At 42.2% G+C, this 17,206-nt stretch overlaps 1 protein-coding gene across 1 annotated transcript in view; it reads right to left on the reverse strand.

Annotated features, from left to right (window-relative positions):
* LOC149300712 (serine/threonine-protein kinase Nek11-like) overlaps positions 1-17,206 on the reverse strand; it is a 106,530-nt gene that overhangs the window by 20,813 nt on the left and 68,511 nt on the right. Inside the window, exons 13-14 of the mRNA XM_089484765.1 lie at positions 9,822-9,961; positions 6,276-6,336 (exon numbers count right to left, since the gene is read on the reverse strand). Coding sequence (XP_089340891.1) covers positions 6,276-6,336; positions 9,822-9,961 — 201 coding nt within the window. The remainder of the gene's footprint in view (positions 1-6,275; positions 6,337-9,821; positions 9,962-17,206) is intronic.

Raw genomic sequence — 17,206 nt, forward strand, 5'->3', positions numbered from 1 at the left:
AAGCACGAGTGCTCCGGTTGTGGCGGAGCCCACCCCTATTCCCGCTGTTTCAAGCGGGCAAAGGGGGTTGAGCGTCCCGATATGGGATCGAAGGGCGAGGACGCCGGTGGACGTCGGCGTGATGCGCCCGTGGCTAAACAGGTATAGGGACCGTCGGGCCGCTGAGTTGCTCTTCCGGGGGTTCACGGAGGGCTTTTGGATTCCCTTCACGGATGCCCCAGGAACGATGGTTTTTCGTAATTTGAGGTCCGTTGCCGAGTTCCCTGATGTTGTGCGGGACAAGTTGCGGAAGGAGGTGGTGTTGGGGCGCATGGCGGGTCCTTTCGCCGTGCAGCCTTTCCCGAATCTGAGGGTGTCGCCTCTTGGGGTGGTTCCCAAAAAGGAGCCTGGTAAATTCCGTTTAATACATCACTTGTCGTACCCGCGGGGTTGTTCGGTTAATGATGGGATCTCGGCGGAGTTGGTTAAAGTTGTTTATGCTTCTTTTGATAAGGCTGTTGATATGGTGCGGGCGGCAGGGCGGGGCGCCCTGTTGGCGAAGACGGATATTGAGGCGGCGTTTCGCCTCCTTCCGGTTCACCCGGCCTGTCATCATTTGCTAGGTTGTCGGTTTGATGAACGTTTTTATGTGGATATGTGTCTTCCCATGGGTTGTTCCATATCATGTTCCTATTTTGAGTGTTTTAGTACGTTCTTGGAATGGGTTGTGCAGGACGTGGCGGGGTTGACATCAGTTTTGCATTACCTGGACGATTTTTTGTGTATCGGTCCTGGGCATTCTGGTGATTGCCTTCACCTGCTGCGCACCGTACAGGTGGTTATGCAGCGGTTTGGTGTTCCGCTGGCGGCTGACAAGACTGAGGGCCCGTCTACCTGCCTCAGTTTTTTGGGGATCGAGATCGATTCCTTGGCGATGGAGTGCCGTTTACCGGCTGACAAGCTTGCCGATCTGAAGGGCTTGGTGGCGCGGGTGCGGGGCATGCGTAAGATTCAGTTGTGTCAGCTTCAATCGCTGTTGGGAAAATTGAATTTCGCTTGTCGCATTTTGCCGATGGGTCGAGTGTTTAGCCGACGGCTAGCTGGGGCGACTGCGGGGGTTGTCCGGCCTCGCCATTTTATTCGGCTCACGCGTCCGCTGCGAGATGATCTGGCTGTTTGGGGGTCCTTTTTGGACGCGTATAACGGTCGATCGTATTGGCAGGCGCCTGAAGTCTCCAATGCGCAGCTTCACCTGTATACGGATGCAGCAGGCTCGGCTGGTTTTGGGGCCATCCTAGGTTCTCGTTGGTGCGCGGAGCGTTGGCCTGCCTCCTGGGTGGCTGCTGGGCTCACTAGGAACCTGGCGTTCTTGGAGCTTTTTCCCATCCTTGTGTCGGTGGTGGTCTGGGGGGAGGTACTTAAAGATCGTCGGGTCTTGTTCCACTGTGACAATCTGGGGGTCGTGCAGGCTATCAACTCCTTGACGGCTTCTTCTCCCCCTGTGGTTCGCCTCTTGCGTCGGCTGGTATTGCAGTGTTTGGGTCTGAATATGACCTGTAAAGCGGTGCATATTCCGGGTGTACGGAACGTGACGGCTGATGCTCTTTCTCGCTTTCAGTGGGCGGAGTTTCGAGCCACGGCGCCGTATGCAGACGAGGAAGGGGTTCCGTGTCCGGTGGAGCTTTGGTCCCTTGGGTTGGACGCGTGACGCAGTGGATCCGCAGTTCGGTTTCCAAGGCCACTTGGGGGAGGTATGGTAAGGTGTGGGACGAGTGGGCAGTGTTTGAGGTAGCCTGTGGTGGTTTTCCTTCTCATGCTGCTCGGGTTCGGGGTTTGCTCTCCCTCCTGTGTCAGTGGGATGTGGCTGGGGTCTCCCCGTCGGCGGCGTCCGCTCGCTTATCGGGTCTGAGTTTCCTCTGCAAGTTGGTGGGAATGGCGGATTTTACGAAGGATTTCCTGGTTCGTCAGGCGCTTAAGGGTTGGAGGAGGGGATCTATGTCCCGGGATGCGAGGAGGCCGGTGTCGGCTGAGTTGCTGGTCCGTTTGTGCTCCGCTCTGGAGGCGGTTTGCCTTTCGGAATTTGAGGTGCTTTTGTTTCGGGCCGCGTTTGGTTTGGCATTTTTCGGGGCCCTGCGTTTGGGGGAACTGGTCAGTCCTAGTAGGCGTGCTCCTGGTGGTATTTTGTTTGAGGACGTGGAGTTTGGGTCCTCGGGCCTGCGTTTCTGCATTCGGCGGTCCAAGACTGATGTTTTGGGCAGGGGGGCTTGGGTTCAATTGGGTGCTATTGCTGGCTCCCCTATTTGCCCGGTGGCGGCAGTTCGGGGCTTTGTGTCAGTCCGCCCGGTGTCTGGGGGCCCGCTTCTGGTCCATCAGGATGGGTCTTACCTGTCCCGTTTTCAGTTCATAGGAGTTTTTCGCAAGGCGTTGGTTGCGCTGGGGCTCCCGGCTGGTTCTTTTGGGGGGCATTCTTTTAGGATTGGGGCTGCTACGGAGGCTACCCGGGTGGGGTTTTCGGAGGCCTCGGTTCAGAGAATTGGGCGTTGGCGCTCGGGTCGTTTTCGGTCATATGTCCGGCTGGACATGTCTGCTTAACGTTTCTGTTTTTCTTCCAGGTTTGGTTCTTCCGCAAGTCTGGCTCGTTGGGCATTCATACATCTTCTGGGCCAGGAAGCGGGCTGCGGTCCGCCCGGGCGGGGAACAGTTGGGGTACTCCCCCTTGAGTATGGAGGTTCGCTGGTTTGGTCGGAGGGGTATGCGGTGGATGCAGCTTCTCCCGGAGTTGGTCCGATTGTCCAGACTTCTGGGGTCACCTTCTGTTTTAGTTGTTCACCTGGGGGGTAATGATTTGGGGGTGGTCCCGGTTAGGGCTCTGGGGGATATGGTTCTGCGGGATTTGGCTACGGTCCGTATCCTCTTTCCGGAGGTGCAATTGGTCTGGTCGGAGGTGGTGGCGAGGAATTATTGGCGCTATGCGTCTAGCCAGCGGGCGCTGGAACGGTCTCGGGTTAAACTGAACCGTTGGGTGTCAAGGTTCGTGTCAGGTGATGGGGGTGTGGCGGTTCGGCACAGGTCTTTTGAGCGGGATGCTGCTAATCTCTTTCGGTCTGATGGCGTCCACCTTAATGATATTGGTCTGGACATCTTTAATCTGACGCTGCAGGATGCGATAGGTCAGGCCATGGCTTCAGTTGGTGGGGGTCCCCGCTGATTTAAGGGGTTAAACAGCGGGGTTTGTGGCGGTTTATGTGTCCTTGCCGGTCTGGTTTGTTAAATTTTGGAGTTGGATGATGGTGTGAAGGAAGGCTCAATCCTCCCCTAACCTCTGGTGTATTGGACGTGCCCACCGAGCGGATGGACGGCTGGTGGTTAGCATTGGTTTTGGGACAGCGGAAGGTAGCTGTCAGTGTTATTTGGACGAGGGGGGAGGCGAGCATCTGTGTTGGAGTGTACAGTGATGAGCGGCCGGCAAGGACGGGGTTAATAGTTTCCTGTGTTGGTAATGGAGGAAGATATGTTAATCATGTATATTTGTATATTTGTATTTAAATTTATTTGTGGATTCTTTTACAAAGTTATCTTTATGGGTATATTGTGTTTAGGCCAACACAGTGTGGTTTATGGTTATTGTTAAATAAAATGTGCTGTGGCCTGATTTACCCAAATAATGTCTCTGTCGTTACTTGTTGGGTTTGGTGGCGGTTGGTTGGCGGTGCACGGTACACACTACCTACATACATGTTAAACCTCTTAAATAATCTTTTATTTTAACAACTTATTTTTCATTTGCTGTTGGAATTTTAATAAAATTGAATGTACTGTCAGAGATATACATCGTTTACTGTAGCAGTTTCAGCAACAGCTGATGGGCTGCAGACAGTCGGCTGAGATGAGATATAGAAAAAACAATTATCACTACTCCTGCAATTAAGATCCCCCTCTATCGATCTAGGTCTAAATCACTTTCTTGCTGCAAGCACAGTGAGTGACTGTCAGTAACTGGATTATTAAGGTTTACTCACTAAAGCAGGAGACGGCTCATAAGTTTACAAGTAGGGCCAAAATCAAAGAAAGGATGAGCTGGTCCTGTGTAAAGCATAGTTCAAACAGTGAAGAGGCCTTTGGAAAACCATACTGATTTAACCATGCGTTATGCAAGGCCAACAAATCTAACAGCAGAACCCCACTGAGGTGGGTCCTTCAAAGGCCAAAAAATCTAACAGCAGAATCCCACTGAGATGCGTCCTTCAAAATGCATAAATTAAGCCACTTGAAACTTATAACAGGAGCAGCGTTTGGCCTTGCCCATTCCATGACCACTTATTCTCCCAGCTAGCTTAGGTATGGTTTCATAAGAAGGATGTTTGAGTATGGACTTCAAAACTATTATGTAAGGTTTAACAGTTTTCAGTACAACTACCCATGATCTGTGGGAACTGAAAACAGTAACAGGAAAAGCTACCTCATGCCCATTCAAATATTCTTAAATTGCTATAAATATTTGTTATATACGGGCTAGAACATGAACTGTGAATGAGTGCTTGTAAGCATTCACCGTCAATGCTTGTCAGATTTTTGAATATAAGCTGTATAGGCATTCTTATTTTCTTTTAAGATGTTCTCTCTCTTAACCTCTGACCGTGAAAACATTAGGTGTTTGGAAGACAAATATAAAATGTAATTTTTTAACACTATGCTCCTGTTCAACTTTGCCTCATTAGATTATTAAACGTCTACACTATAGATTCTTTCTCATTTTCCATTAGGGCTCTTGCACTTACCCTGGTCTTTGTCCCATAAGTCCTTTACTAACTAGATTTGTATTTCCTTTTGTAAATGTTTAGAACTGCATAACAAATAATACGAAGAGCAGTGAGGAAATGTAATTCTTGGCAACTGTGCCATTGCATGCCCTGCCGTATCGTTCTTCTAAACTATGTATGCTCTTTGTGATCAATATTTACATCCTGGACAGTGACCGCCAAGATGTCCATACACAGGAATGAGGAGAAATAATGGCGATAAAGAGGGGAGACATAAAGAGCTAGATATAGAGAAAAGGAAGAGATGAGGAGAAATGGGAGGGATAAAGAAAAGAAGAGGTAAAGAGAAAGATGAGAGATAAAGAAGAAAAAGAGAGATTAAGAGAATGGGGAACAATGAGATAAAGAGAAAGGGGAGAGGTAAAGAGAAAAAGGAGAGATAGGAAGAGGCAGGTAATGAGAAAGGGGAGAATACTGAGAATAATAACATGTCTCAAAGGGTAGGGAGGGGGATAAAAGAGAGACAAATTACAAAGAAGAGCAAGAGAGAATGTGTTTGTGTTTTTTGAAAGTGTTTGTATGTTAGGGCAAATGTCTCTAAGGGCAAGTAAGCATGTGGCTGTAAGGGTAAATTTAAGCCAGGATGTGTAAGGGCAAGTGTGTGTGTGTGTTTGGGCAGGCATTTGTAAGGGCAGTGTATATGTGTGTATTTTGACAGTCCATCCATCACTGCTACTGTGATGGATGGACTGGGTCTAAAGGGAATAACATGATTCACTCTAACATATTTTTAACCCAGGGGGACTATTTAATATTGTTTTTTTTTTGTTTTTTTTTAATGATAGTGTCCTTTGCTGAATCCAACAATTGTGAAAATTTCCACAATGAATCATGTCTGTGCCTATCTCTATCTACTTAAAAAAAAAATACTTACTGGGTCTTTTTTACGTCTGCTAAAATGACAAGGTCATATCCTCAAGGCTGTATAATTCAGTTCCATGGGAGCGAGAGACCCAACTAAATGGACTTTTAAACAAATATAATTTGCCGTAATAAGAATAATCTAGAGCGCAGTCATAAAGTTCCTTTATAACACAGTTTGGACACAACTATTTATTTTACATAAACACAAGTGTCCTGTGATCCTCCCCATTCCCTATGAAATGTATCTATGTGAAACACTCTGCAGGGCTTCTACGCGCCACCCTTTCAGTGATGTAGCATGTTTAGCTTGTACAAAATGATAGTATCCCAGTGGCCCAGACAGCTGGTCACCAAGTCCATGTAGAGTGCATGGTCTAACATAAGGAGACTGCTTCCCAGGGTTTCTAAGTGAAATACTGCTCAATTTAATATTAGATGCAATAAAAATGTGTATGACTGCCACTTTTATTGAAAATAAGTCAGGTGTACTTTGTCACAGTTGCATGATTAAAACCCTGCTCCAAGCCTAAATTTATTGAGCATGCGTGTACTCCAAGCAAAGGCACAACAAACTATTCAAATTTATTCAAATCAAAATGTTATGATTCTCACCAAAACAACTGGAAGCCAGAACATCTTTCAATTTCAGTACCATGGCTTTGACATCACTATCCTGTGAAGGGGATAAGATATATATGTATACTTAGTCACAAGCTGAAATCAAGTTATGAGATAGAAAATATCTGAATCATTTTGAAAGCTACATGTTAGTGATTTTTTAAAAGGGTGGCTATGGTACAAAGTTTGAAAATCACTATAGGACCAATGGAGTCATCCAATCAGTAAGAATATTTCATTCGTTGCTAAGGTAGTAAGACCAGTTTGTAGCAAGAGAAATGTAGTCCTTTCCTACCCTCTCTGATTTAACCTATAGAATGTGACATGGTGAAATAAACAAAGAAAAAGCGTCAACAAGGCTCCAGCCCATGGCTGGTATTCTAAGCACCATCACCGATCAGCCATTAGTCAGGCCTGTATGAAAAAAAGTGCAAGGGAAGGGTCCATATATTAATGGTGCGCTTACCAGCCTAACTACAGTGAAAGGAGAGTGTAACCCACACTCAAAATCAGCCACATGCTTTATTAAGATATCTCCTGATTCCTTGTGCTCAGCCTTAAGGCCAGAGGACCAAGCTTCCCCTCTCTCACAGGTACTCACTTGAGTCAAAAGGCCACAAAGTGATTGATGTGATTTCATTCTAAATCATGTGGTATTGTGTTTTTAATCCTTCCTTCATTCTTTTTTCTCCCTTCCTTCCCTACCTGGTTAAACCGGGAGGGGGGTAGATTTTCTAGGTCTTGTCCCCAAAGGAGAAAGATCATTGTGTTTAGGGGAATGTGGAAGCAAAAAGAGTTAAAAAGGGCCCACACCTCCCACCAAAAGGCAGTCTACAGGGACCTGGCTCCACTTGCAACTGCGACCAGGTCTGCCATTCTAGGAAAGACTGGAGAAAGAAGACAGAAGAAAGGGACATTGAAGTGATCGGCGGACATGAGACAATCAAGGGTGTAGTTTTTTAGGGGATTTTCACCCAACACACGCAACTGCTTATTTCCCAGGATGGGAAAGTTGGCAACTATGCTATGTTTTTAGTAGATTCTGTAGTTGAGCTTAATCAAAAGGCCAAACTACTACAGGTCTTATCAGTAAGGTGTGGTTAGTATCACTCCATAGATATTGAGTAGGGAGGTCTACACATATACACACACCTTTACTTTTAGGGAGTTGGCATATTTCTTTCCAAGCAAATAAATGTATAAATCTGCAATTATATTTATAAAGAGATGATTGAGGTTTCTGGGAAACACTGTAAACTATTGCATACGCTAATGACATATAGGACTAAAAAAGTTTATTAAAGAAGAATCACTCAAATAGAATATAGTTATGTCCTTAAGCAGGAAAATGGTTTATAGAAGTTTGCTCTTGAGACAATGAAATGGCTGAAATTATGTCCACCTGATGTTTATGTACTAAAAGCAGTTTCACACTAGTAACAATTCACAAATATGCAAATGACAGAACTGGTACCAAAAAAAATTCCCGCTATACAAATCACTAGGACAACGCAGGCAAAGATATTTCATCTTAACGCTTTTGTTTCCTGAAATGTGTTTCTGCATCGCTCTGGCCTTGTTCTAGAATGCAATGAATGCATCTACGCTGCAGACTTAGAAAACATTTTATCTTTATGTACCAAACGATATGTAAATATACTAATGTTATTTTCAGTTCCAAGAGTAGGATATGCTAGTAATGGGGATAACATACCATAGGAACAGAATTTAAGATTAAGTTACACTAACCTCATTAATATAAATATTGGTATGATACATGATCCTATAACCTATGCATCTACACTGACATTTTCAGGAGAGTACAGCAGCCAGAAGGCACAGCCCATACCTTTTACCAAAAACTACTCCTAAAAAAAACAGCTTTGCTGCAGCACTGCAGCGGTGTTTTGGGGAATTCAATCTTTTATATTCTCCCTTCTCTTCTCTCTTCAGCAGCATTTCCCTGGGGACATAAACGGGAACTTCTCCCAAATCCTCCAATTGGGAGAGAGGACGTCCCTGAAAGTACCACCCTCTTGCCCTAAGGTGAACTTAGTGCAGTACTTTGTACTGTGTTTCATATCAATGTGTAATTGATTCATGTCTCAGACGTACTGTTTCAGTTATTGACTATACACACATGCTATGCCTGCATATACTTAATTACACTGTATGTTTTCTAAGCATGCACACTAGATGTCACAGTGGAGCCTTATCAATGGATGCTTGGTAATTGTTTTTTACAATGGACTGGACTTTATGCTACCACCTTCCCTTAAAGTCAGTAATGGTTTGTTCGTGGTTCACCAAAAACTTCTGAACCTCCTTTCAAAGTATTGAGGAAAAGAGGGATATATCCCCATAGGAGAGATAGATACAACGATCACCATTGCCATCTTCACTAGCAACTGGAAAGCGTTGACCTCAAGCTTCAGGAAAATCATTTCTCTTTAAATTAAATAAATAAAACAGCAAGACACTGTTCATGAATTATTTACTAGATTGTGCTGTATTGATGACCTTCCCTACCCACTGCAGACCTGACAGTTCATCAATAACCTGCTGTGACTATGTAGACAGTGAATTACTTATCAAACTATGCCCAGGTTAGCAGGATATAGAACTTAGGGGACTGTGTGTTACAATTCTAAACCCATTTGCCCTGTTAAATAATTAAAGAAAACAAAGAAAACACTACATCTAATGCAATTGGGCAAAAATTCATTGTCACTAGATCTTGATTTTTTTCTTATTTATACATAAAATATATCCAAATACATGGAAGTCAGAGCATGTGTTTAGTCACTATTCTTGTTTTTGTTAAAAAGGAAAAACAAATTTATAATAATGATAGGTTGTTTCCAAGAGTATATTTTTTGACATGTCAACGTCTAACAATAATAGTATAATAATATTTTTTACTAGATTAAAACCAATGTTTGTATATAGAGTACAATTGCTTTTTATAAAACCTATTTCTGATTGTTCAAATAACAACACAGTCTATAGGGGGTTGAGATACAAACAAGCTGTGCGGCTTCCGTACTGTATATATATACCGATCAGCCATTGCATTATGACCACTGAGAGGTGAAGGAAACAACACTTGTTATCATGGCACCCATCAGTGGGTGGGATATATTAGTCAGCAAATGAACATTTCATCCTCAAAGTTGATGTGTTATAAGAAGGAAACATGGCCAAGCGTAAGGATCTGAGCGACTTTGACAAGGGCCAAATTGTGATGGCTAGATGGCTGGGTCAGAGCATCTCCAAAACTACAGCTCTTGTGGGGTGTTCCCGCAGTGGTCCGTGTGGCTTAATGTAACTCTTCGCAATTCTGTCAACACATTACTTACAGTATATTGACATGTGGCCATCTAACCTGTCTATAATGCATCTAATGCTTTCTGCATTTGCTTCTAGTGTTTTTGTGTAGAGCCACTTAGGATGTAAATTAGGTATTGGATGCTCCTGTGTTTAGATATGCCTACAGCAGTCTGCAAGTGTAAAAAAAAAATAAAAAAAATGTTTGTGCACCTGTTCATAAGTTGTTTGTATAGTTTGTGATTCATCGTCAGAATTCTCTTCTTCATCAGCGTCTTCTTCACTGTCTTCGGAGCAAGAGTCAAATCCATCCTTATAATACTCATCAGCAACACGTGGGTCTTCTGGAATCCCTTAAAATATTAGTATACATTGGTTAGCGAGAGACTAAAACCAACAAAACATTAAACAGCAGATGTTGTACAATATGATGAAGCTGACTGCCAAATTCACAGAGACTATACTAATAAAACCTGGGGAAATGTTAATTACACACAGCAAATGTGTACTTGTAAAATAAAAAAATCAAACTATATTAATTCAAAGTAAAGCTGCTATACCACACCACTTTGTTATTTTTTTTTATTCTAGTCTGCATGTAGTTTCCTAGCTTAGTACTACACAGAGCATCAATGGTGTTATGATTATTATTTTATATCTAATATTGATATTAGGAATTTGTTTTACCTATCCATTATACAGGTACATCTTAAGCATGTTTTAATAAAACTCAAAGACCCAGCAAATATTTCTGGGTGTTTTTGTCTTAACATGGAGGGTAAGATTATTAACCTTGTCCTATTTTCTGAAATATTTTTAACTCAGTTATCTCAATGATCTATTTTATTGTATAGATAGATAGCTAAGCACATATTTGTTTTATAAACGCATGTGCCAACATTCAATTGAGACTGGTCATAACAGAATATAACATAATGACATCACCAGTGAGCTTAGTTGTGATGTCATTTTCTGTCCCATACACTGTCCACATACAGTGCAGTTTCTGCATCATATATCTTTTGGTTTCAAATGTAACTCGGACAGCACTGGTTCTGACAAACAACCAGAAGGAAAAAGACATTGGGCAAATATGCAAGAATAATGTGGCTTTAGGTCACATGTGTAAGGTAGTATGAAAAATACTGCTCTGATAATGATATTAAGATGCTGTTACAAATGTATTTTGTTCCAAGTGAGATCAGTATTTTTCAATTGGATTGTAAATAAGCGGTAGACACAGTATGTACTTATTATACCTCATATAGATTTACAAATACATTACATACATTTATGACACCCATACCATTAACATTAAATAAACTATATAATCTCTTCCTCCTGTAAGTTGTGAAAATCAAATCTTATTTTGTAACATTATTTGTAGAGTTGAAGTTGTTTCTCTAATGAAGCTATCAAATTTCCCAATGCCAATCAATTTATACTCTCCCGCTAACAAAGTTGACGATTATAGCTTTACTGCTTAATAAATCACACAGTATGACTTTATACAAAGGCTTACATGAAATAAGATTCAAGCAGTGGTGTAGAAGTACACTAGCAGTGTGATAATGATAACTCATTACTTTTGTGTTCATTAAAATAGATTCAAAATGGTGTTACATGACTCCCTACTAATTGGTTACTATCTGGAGAATCAATCATTGTGTATTATCTTAACTCAAGAAAAGGGCTTTGTGTTTCCTTCAAATAAATCACTAGTTTAAATGAATAAGTATTTGTGAATGAGTATGTGTGAATGAATGAATATGTATTTATATATGTATGTATAAGTGTATGATAGCATGGTTGTGGCTGTAAGTGGAGGGCAAAGATGTCACAAGCAGGCAGTTTGATGCAAACATACCATAGGTAGGCTGTTTGATGGCACTGACAAGCTGTTTGGGGGTAAAGATGGCACTGACAAGCTGTTTGGGGGTAAAGATGGCACAGACAAGCTGTTTGAGGAATAGGATTGCACAGAAATGCTGTTTGTGGACAAAGGTGGCACAGACATGCTGTTTGGGGAAAGAGATGCTAAGTCCTATGCGTCCAATCTGAGTGCTGGGCAGGTCCTGTGGATACAATCTGGGTGCTGGGGTAAGTTCTCTGTGTGCAATCTAGTTTCCAGGTCAAGTCCTATGTGTGCAATCTGGGTTCCAGTACAAATCCTATGTGCGCAATCTGGGTGCCAGAACTGTAGTATGTGACCTGTGATCTACACTCACCGGCCACTTTATTAGGTACACCTTGCTAGTACCTGGTTGGACCCCCTTTTGCCTTCAGAACTGCCTTCATTCTTCGTGGCATACTTCCTACAAGGTGCTAGAAACATTCCTGGAGATTTTGGTCCATATGGACATGATGACTTCCATGATGTGAATCTCCTGTTCCACCACATCCCAAAGGTACTTTATTGGATTGAGATCTGGTGAATGTGGAGGCCATTGGAGTACTATGAACCCACTGTCATGTTCAAGAAAACAGTTAGAGATGATGTGAGCTTTGTGACATGGTGCATTATCCTGCTGGAAGTAGTCATCAGAAGATGGGTACACAGTAGTCATAAAGGAATGGACATGTCAGCAACAAATATCAGGTAAGCTATTGCATGTAAACGATGCTCAGTTGGTACTAAGGGGCCCAATGTGTGCCAAGAAAATATCCCCCACAAGATTACACCACCACCAGCAGCCTAAACCGTTACAAGGCAGGGCAGATGCTTTCATGTTGTTTATGCCAAAGTCTAACCCTGCCATCTGAATGACGCAGCTGGAATCGAGACTCATCAGACCAGTCTTCCATTGTCCAATTTTGGTGAGTCTGTGTGAATTGTAGCCTCAGTTTCCTGTTCACAGCTGACTGGAGTGGCACCCGGTGTTGTCTTCTGCTGCTTTAGCCCATCTACTTCAAGGCTTGATGTGTTGTGCATTCAGAGATGGAATTCTGCATACCTTGGCTGTAACAAGTGGTTCTTTGAGTTACTGTTGCCTTTCTGTCATCTTGAACCAGTCTGCCCATTTTACTCTGACCTCTGACATCAACAAGGCATTTTCAGCGACACAACTGCCGCTCACTGGATATTTTCTCCTTTTCTGACCATTCCCTGTAAACCCTAGAGATGGATGTGCATGAAAATCCCAGTAGATCAGCAGTTTCTGAAATACTCAGACCAGCCCGTCTGGCACCAATAACAATGCCACGTTCAAAGTCACTTAAATCCCCTTTCTTCCCCATTCTGATGCTTGGTTTGAACTTCAACAAGTTGTCTTGACCACGTCTACATGCCTAAATGCATTGAGTTGCTGCCATGTGATTGGCTTATTAGCTATTTGTGTTAACAAACAATTGAACAGGTGTGCCTAATAAAGTGGCCAGTGAGTGTATGTATTTATGGTTTCCATGCATTACTTTTGTGATCTATACCATCAATTTTGAGTTACATCTGGTTTTCAGTTGATCTATATTACATGAGGGAAGAAAAGAGAAGTCCAGCACAGTGAAGGGGGGGACAAAAAGACTCGGGAGGTGATGACAAGGGAGGGAGCACCACAGTGGTGGCCCACACTGGGCACCTGTACACCTAAGGCCACCCTAATAAGGACTTGCTCACTGGACCTGCACGATCCATTTGCTGTCACAGCATTTTGCTCCTCCCTTGCATGTGCATGTGGTGTGAGGGCATCTCAAGTGAAGTCACACTAGGGTCAGAAGGGGTGAAGACTGCACTGACTCTGACAGCCTTCTTCTTATCTTCAGATTCAGTTTGGCAAGTACTTCTTTCTGTTTGTAGGTTGGAGTGGAGGGCATGATTATATGCCCAGTGTCCAATCAATATTAAAGTTGGCCCTTTTGTTAAGTGTATGTGCTATTTTGTTAGAATTACAGTTAGAATTTACTGTAAGTACTTATGGTAAGTTCTATATTAGAGGCTGTGGATGTTATTGGGTTTGTTGGACATTGCGTTTGTTGGACATTTAATTTACTATACTGTGAAGCATATTTTATGTAAACAATTACCGTATTTGCTCGATTATAAGACAAGGTTTTTTTCAGAGCAAATGCTCTGAAAAATACCCCTCGTCTTATAATCGGGGTCGTCTTATAATCAGACCTCAAAGTCTGACTATGAGACGACTAAGATCCAGATCCCCCGCAGCTGGAGGGGATCTGGATCCTCCTGTCTCAACCCCCCCGCCCCACTCACCGGTACTTCAGAGTCCCCGGTGTGCAGCTGGGGCGATGTAGCTGTCTACGTGATTCGCGTAAACAACTTCCGCTGCAGCCGGAAGGAGGTGTGGCTAGCAGCGGGGGTTGTCTGCGTGCATCGCGCAGACCTTCCCCGGCTGTCAAAGATCAGAGTTCTCTGATCTCTGACAGTTGGGGGATGTCTGCGCGATGCACGCAGACAACCCCCGCTGCTAGCCACGTCTCCTTCCGGCTGCAGCGTGAGTCTACACGCTGCCCCCGCTACATGACAAAGACTCAGAAGCACCAGTAAGTGGGGCGGGGGGGGGGAGTTTAAATGGCGGGCATAAGGCATTTCTGGAGGCAGGGTGCTCTGTGAAATGCCTTTTAACCCCCTTAATGCCACTCTGCCTCCAGAAATGCCTTTTTAACCCTCTATACACCACTCCGCCTCCTGAAATGCCTTAAACCTCCCTATATGCCACTCTTCCCCATAATATGCCTTTTAACCCTCTAAGTGCCAGAGTGGCATATAGGGTTAAAAGGCATATCATGGGGCACAGTGGCATATAGGGTTAAAAGGCATATCATGGGGCACAGTGGCATATAGGGTTAAAAGGCATTTCTGGGGCAGATGTGCATAACTAGGGGGCAGGTTGGAAAATAGAAGGAAATAAAACCAAAATATTTTTCTCAATCATAGCTTTTATTTAAAAAATTGTTTAAATGAATTAACATTTACTGGTAAAACTTTTTTCCTATATGGTCGTCTTATATTCAAGCTTTTTCTTTTTTTCCTAAATTAATATTAAGATTTGGGGGGTCGTCTTATAATCAGGGTCGTCTTATATTCGAGCAAATACGGTATTTATATGGTGTGATTGGATGGTGTGATTTAAGGCTCATTACTGCTGTATAATTATTGTTGCTTTTTATTAACACTTTTTCAGTTCCATTGTTCTTTATTGGTGCTTTTTCAAAATGGTGTTGAATCCTATGTTAATTAATGCTGCCAACTGGTCGTTTAATAAGTTTGCGGAGGGTTGTGATATATAGACTGATTACACCTGTGATTGTGACGGGAAAGCAAATTTGAGCTCTGGCCTGCATGCGCATTGCAGGAGAAGGTTTAGTTTAATGAGCAGCTCCATCTGGAACCAATGGAACAATTAACTACTACCATAATAACTACAGAATCTATTCAGGTTTTTCTTTTCTGGTAATCTCAGCTGAATTAAAATAAAACACTTTATATTAAAGTGCTAAGGAAATTGCTGACATTTTTGGTTTAGATGTCAGCTTTGGGGGTTTATATTCTATTATGTTTGCATGTCTGACCTGTGGTGTTCCATACACCTTCAATATCTGATACCTAATACCAAATTCATTCTTCATTCAAAACATCTGCATTGTGTGCTTGCGGAACAGAAGGAGCCATAGGCTAAGCATATCTCAGGATGTATAATATAGAGCATGTTGGATGCACTCTGTACCCACAGACTGTTGTTTCAATCCGCTAGATTTCTTCCTAGGTTCATCTGCAGGGATTATGGCAGAACTGATTTTCCCCCACTCGTTTGTTGTGTACAGTAAATTTTAAGTTTGCCTTCATTGCTGCAGGTGTCAAATAAAGCTCTTTGATAAATAGATTTAATTTTCCTTTTACCCTTGAGTCTGTCTTCCAATAGCCTTGTTAATAAACTGTGCTTTCAGCAGACCTAGGTGGAAGAGCTGAATGCACGAGAGACAGTTTGCTGCAGCTGCACCGTTTAATGGATCACACAGCCTGGTGGCACCTATCAGATATGCCACACACGGGCACCATTACACTTCGAGTAATGATTTTACAGATACTTAATTGTATATACAAGTTTGATATGTCCAAAGTGTAATGAAATGAGGGGTCAAGGTTTTACAGCCCCCTGACCTTCTGTAAATAAAGATCCTTCTAATGAGAATCGGTTGAGAATCTGCAGATTTCAAAGTAAATCCTTTTTTTCAACTTAAATCATCTTCCACTAACAACTTGTAGAGCTGTTTGCCTTTTTGGCCACAAGTTGACCTTCTAAGATGGCTCACATACCAAAGTCATGTTCGAGTTTAGCAAGTTATTAAGCCTATACAGAGCAAAGCTTTAGAGATATGACACTCCATTTACTATGAAGTTGAATTTTACAGTTTTCTATAACTAGAAAAATATTGTTTCTGCATTATGTTAATATACAACGCTAAACATGCTGATTATAACTTAGATGAAGAATAGACAGAAAAGGAATTATCACTAACATTATTAAAACTGGCAAAATCGTCTTTGAGGTATTTACATTAAAATCAACGAAGCTATGCTTGGTTAGCTGCTCATACGGCATAAGCTACTGTGTCAGAAATTCAATCCTTACAGACAACACAGATTATGATTTTCAGCTCAGAATCACTTTAGCTCACTACATCCATTAAATTCTACATTAAATTTCATGCTGTCAACAGCAATTATATTTCAGAGGTCATTTTTTTTCCAGCAAATGCATAAATTCCCCCAACAATGTTGTTATGTTTTTGGTTAAAATTGTATTATAGTTAAATAATAAAATATTATCACTGCCACCAAACCTACACGCCAGAATACTGGCAGTAGGATAAATAATTGGGAACTACATCCCTGAAACGAATAAACCCAAAAGACACTCAAATCATAAACTTTATTGCAAAATCTATTAAAACTCCCAAAGCTAGGAAATATACAGCCTAAAATCCAAAGGTAATAATCATCTCACACTAAACCATTAAAAAATCCCCCTGACAAAGATATTCCTTAGCGTAAAAATATTGGGTTTATTATAGCTAAATAGTCTAAAATGTATAAAGTCACTTTAAAGAACCAATACACAAATTACATTAGATACATATACTTTGGCGCTTAAGGACTCACTGACGAGTTGGTCCTTATAACCCCTGAGCTAAACTAATTCCTTAATAAAGAGACCCCCCGTTTCTGTCCTTTCATTATCTAAAGACATTGTGCCTTCGTGGAGGTAGAGTTTTCCACATCATAGTGTTTTCCTTTTAAATAAAGGGATTCCACCTTTTAAAATGTTTACCCTTCCAATTAGATGTATGGCCAGCCGCTCAGTCACAAAGAATGCAGTCTATTCCGAACTGTAATAACAAAAATAAAAATCCTGTTTCCACATTCTATTACTTGGTATAACTGCGATCATTTACTTTGAATGAGTGTAGGTGACTTGGCACCAAATGTTCCGCATTCTCATGTTCAGTGAGGCATATGGAATAACGGTTTGCTTTTATAAGCATTACAACATAAAGTGTGAGCTAAATGTGTTACTTTATACAACATGATCTAGAACAGACCGCATACATAAGTGATTACGACACTGGGTATCTCCAGGCAG

This window comes from Sceloporus occidentalis, unplaced genomic scaffold, assembly GCF_023333645.1.
Source record: "Sceloporus occidentalis isolate IW3139 unplaced genomic scaffold, rSceOcc1.0.p SCAF_23, whole genome shotgun sequence".
Lineage (NCBI taxonomy): Eukaryota > Metazoa > Chordata > Lepidosauria > Squamata > Phrynosomatidae > Sceloporus > Sceloporus occidentalis.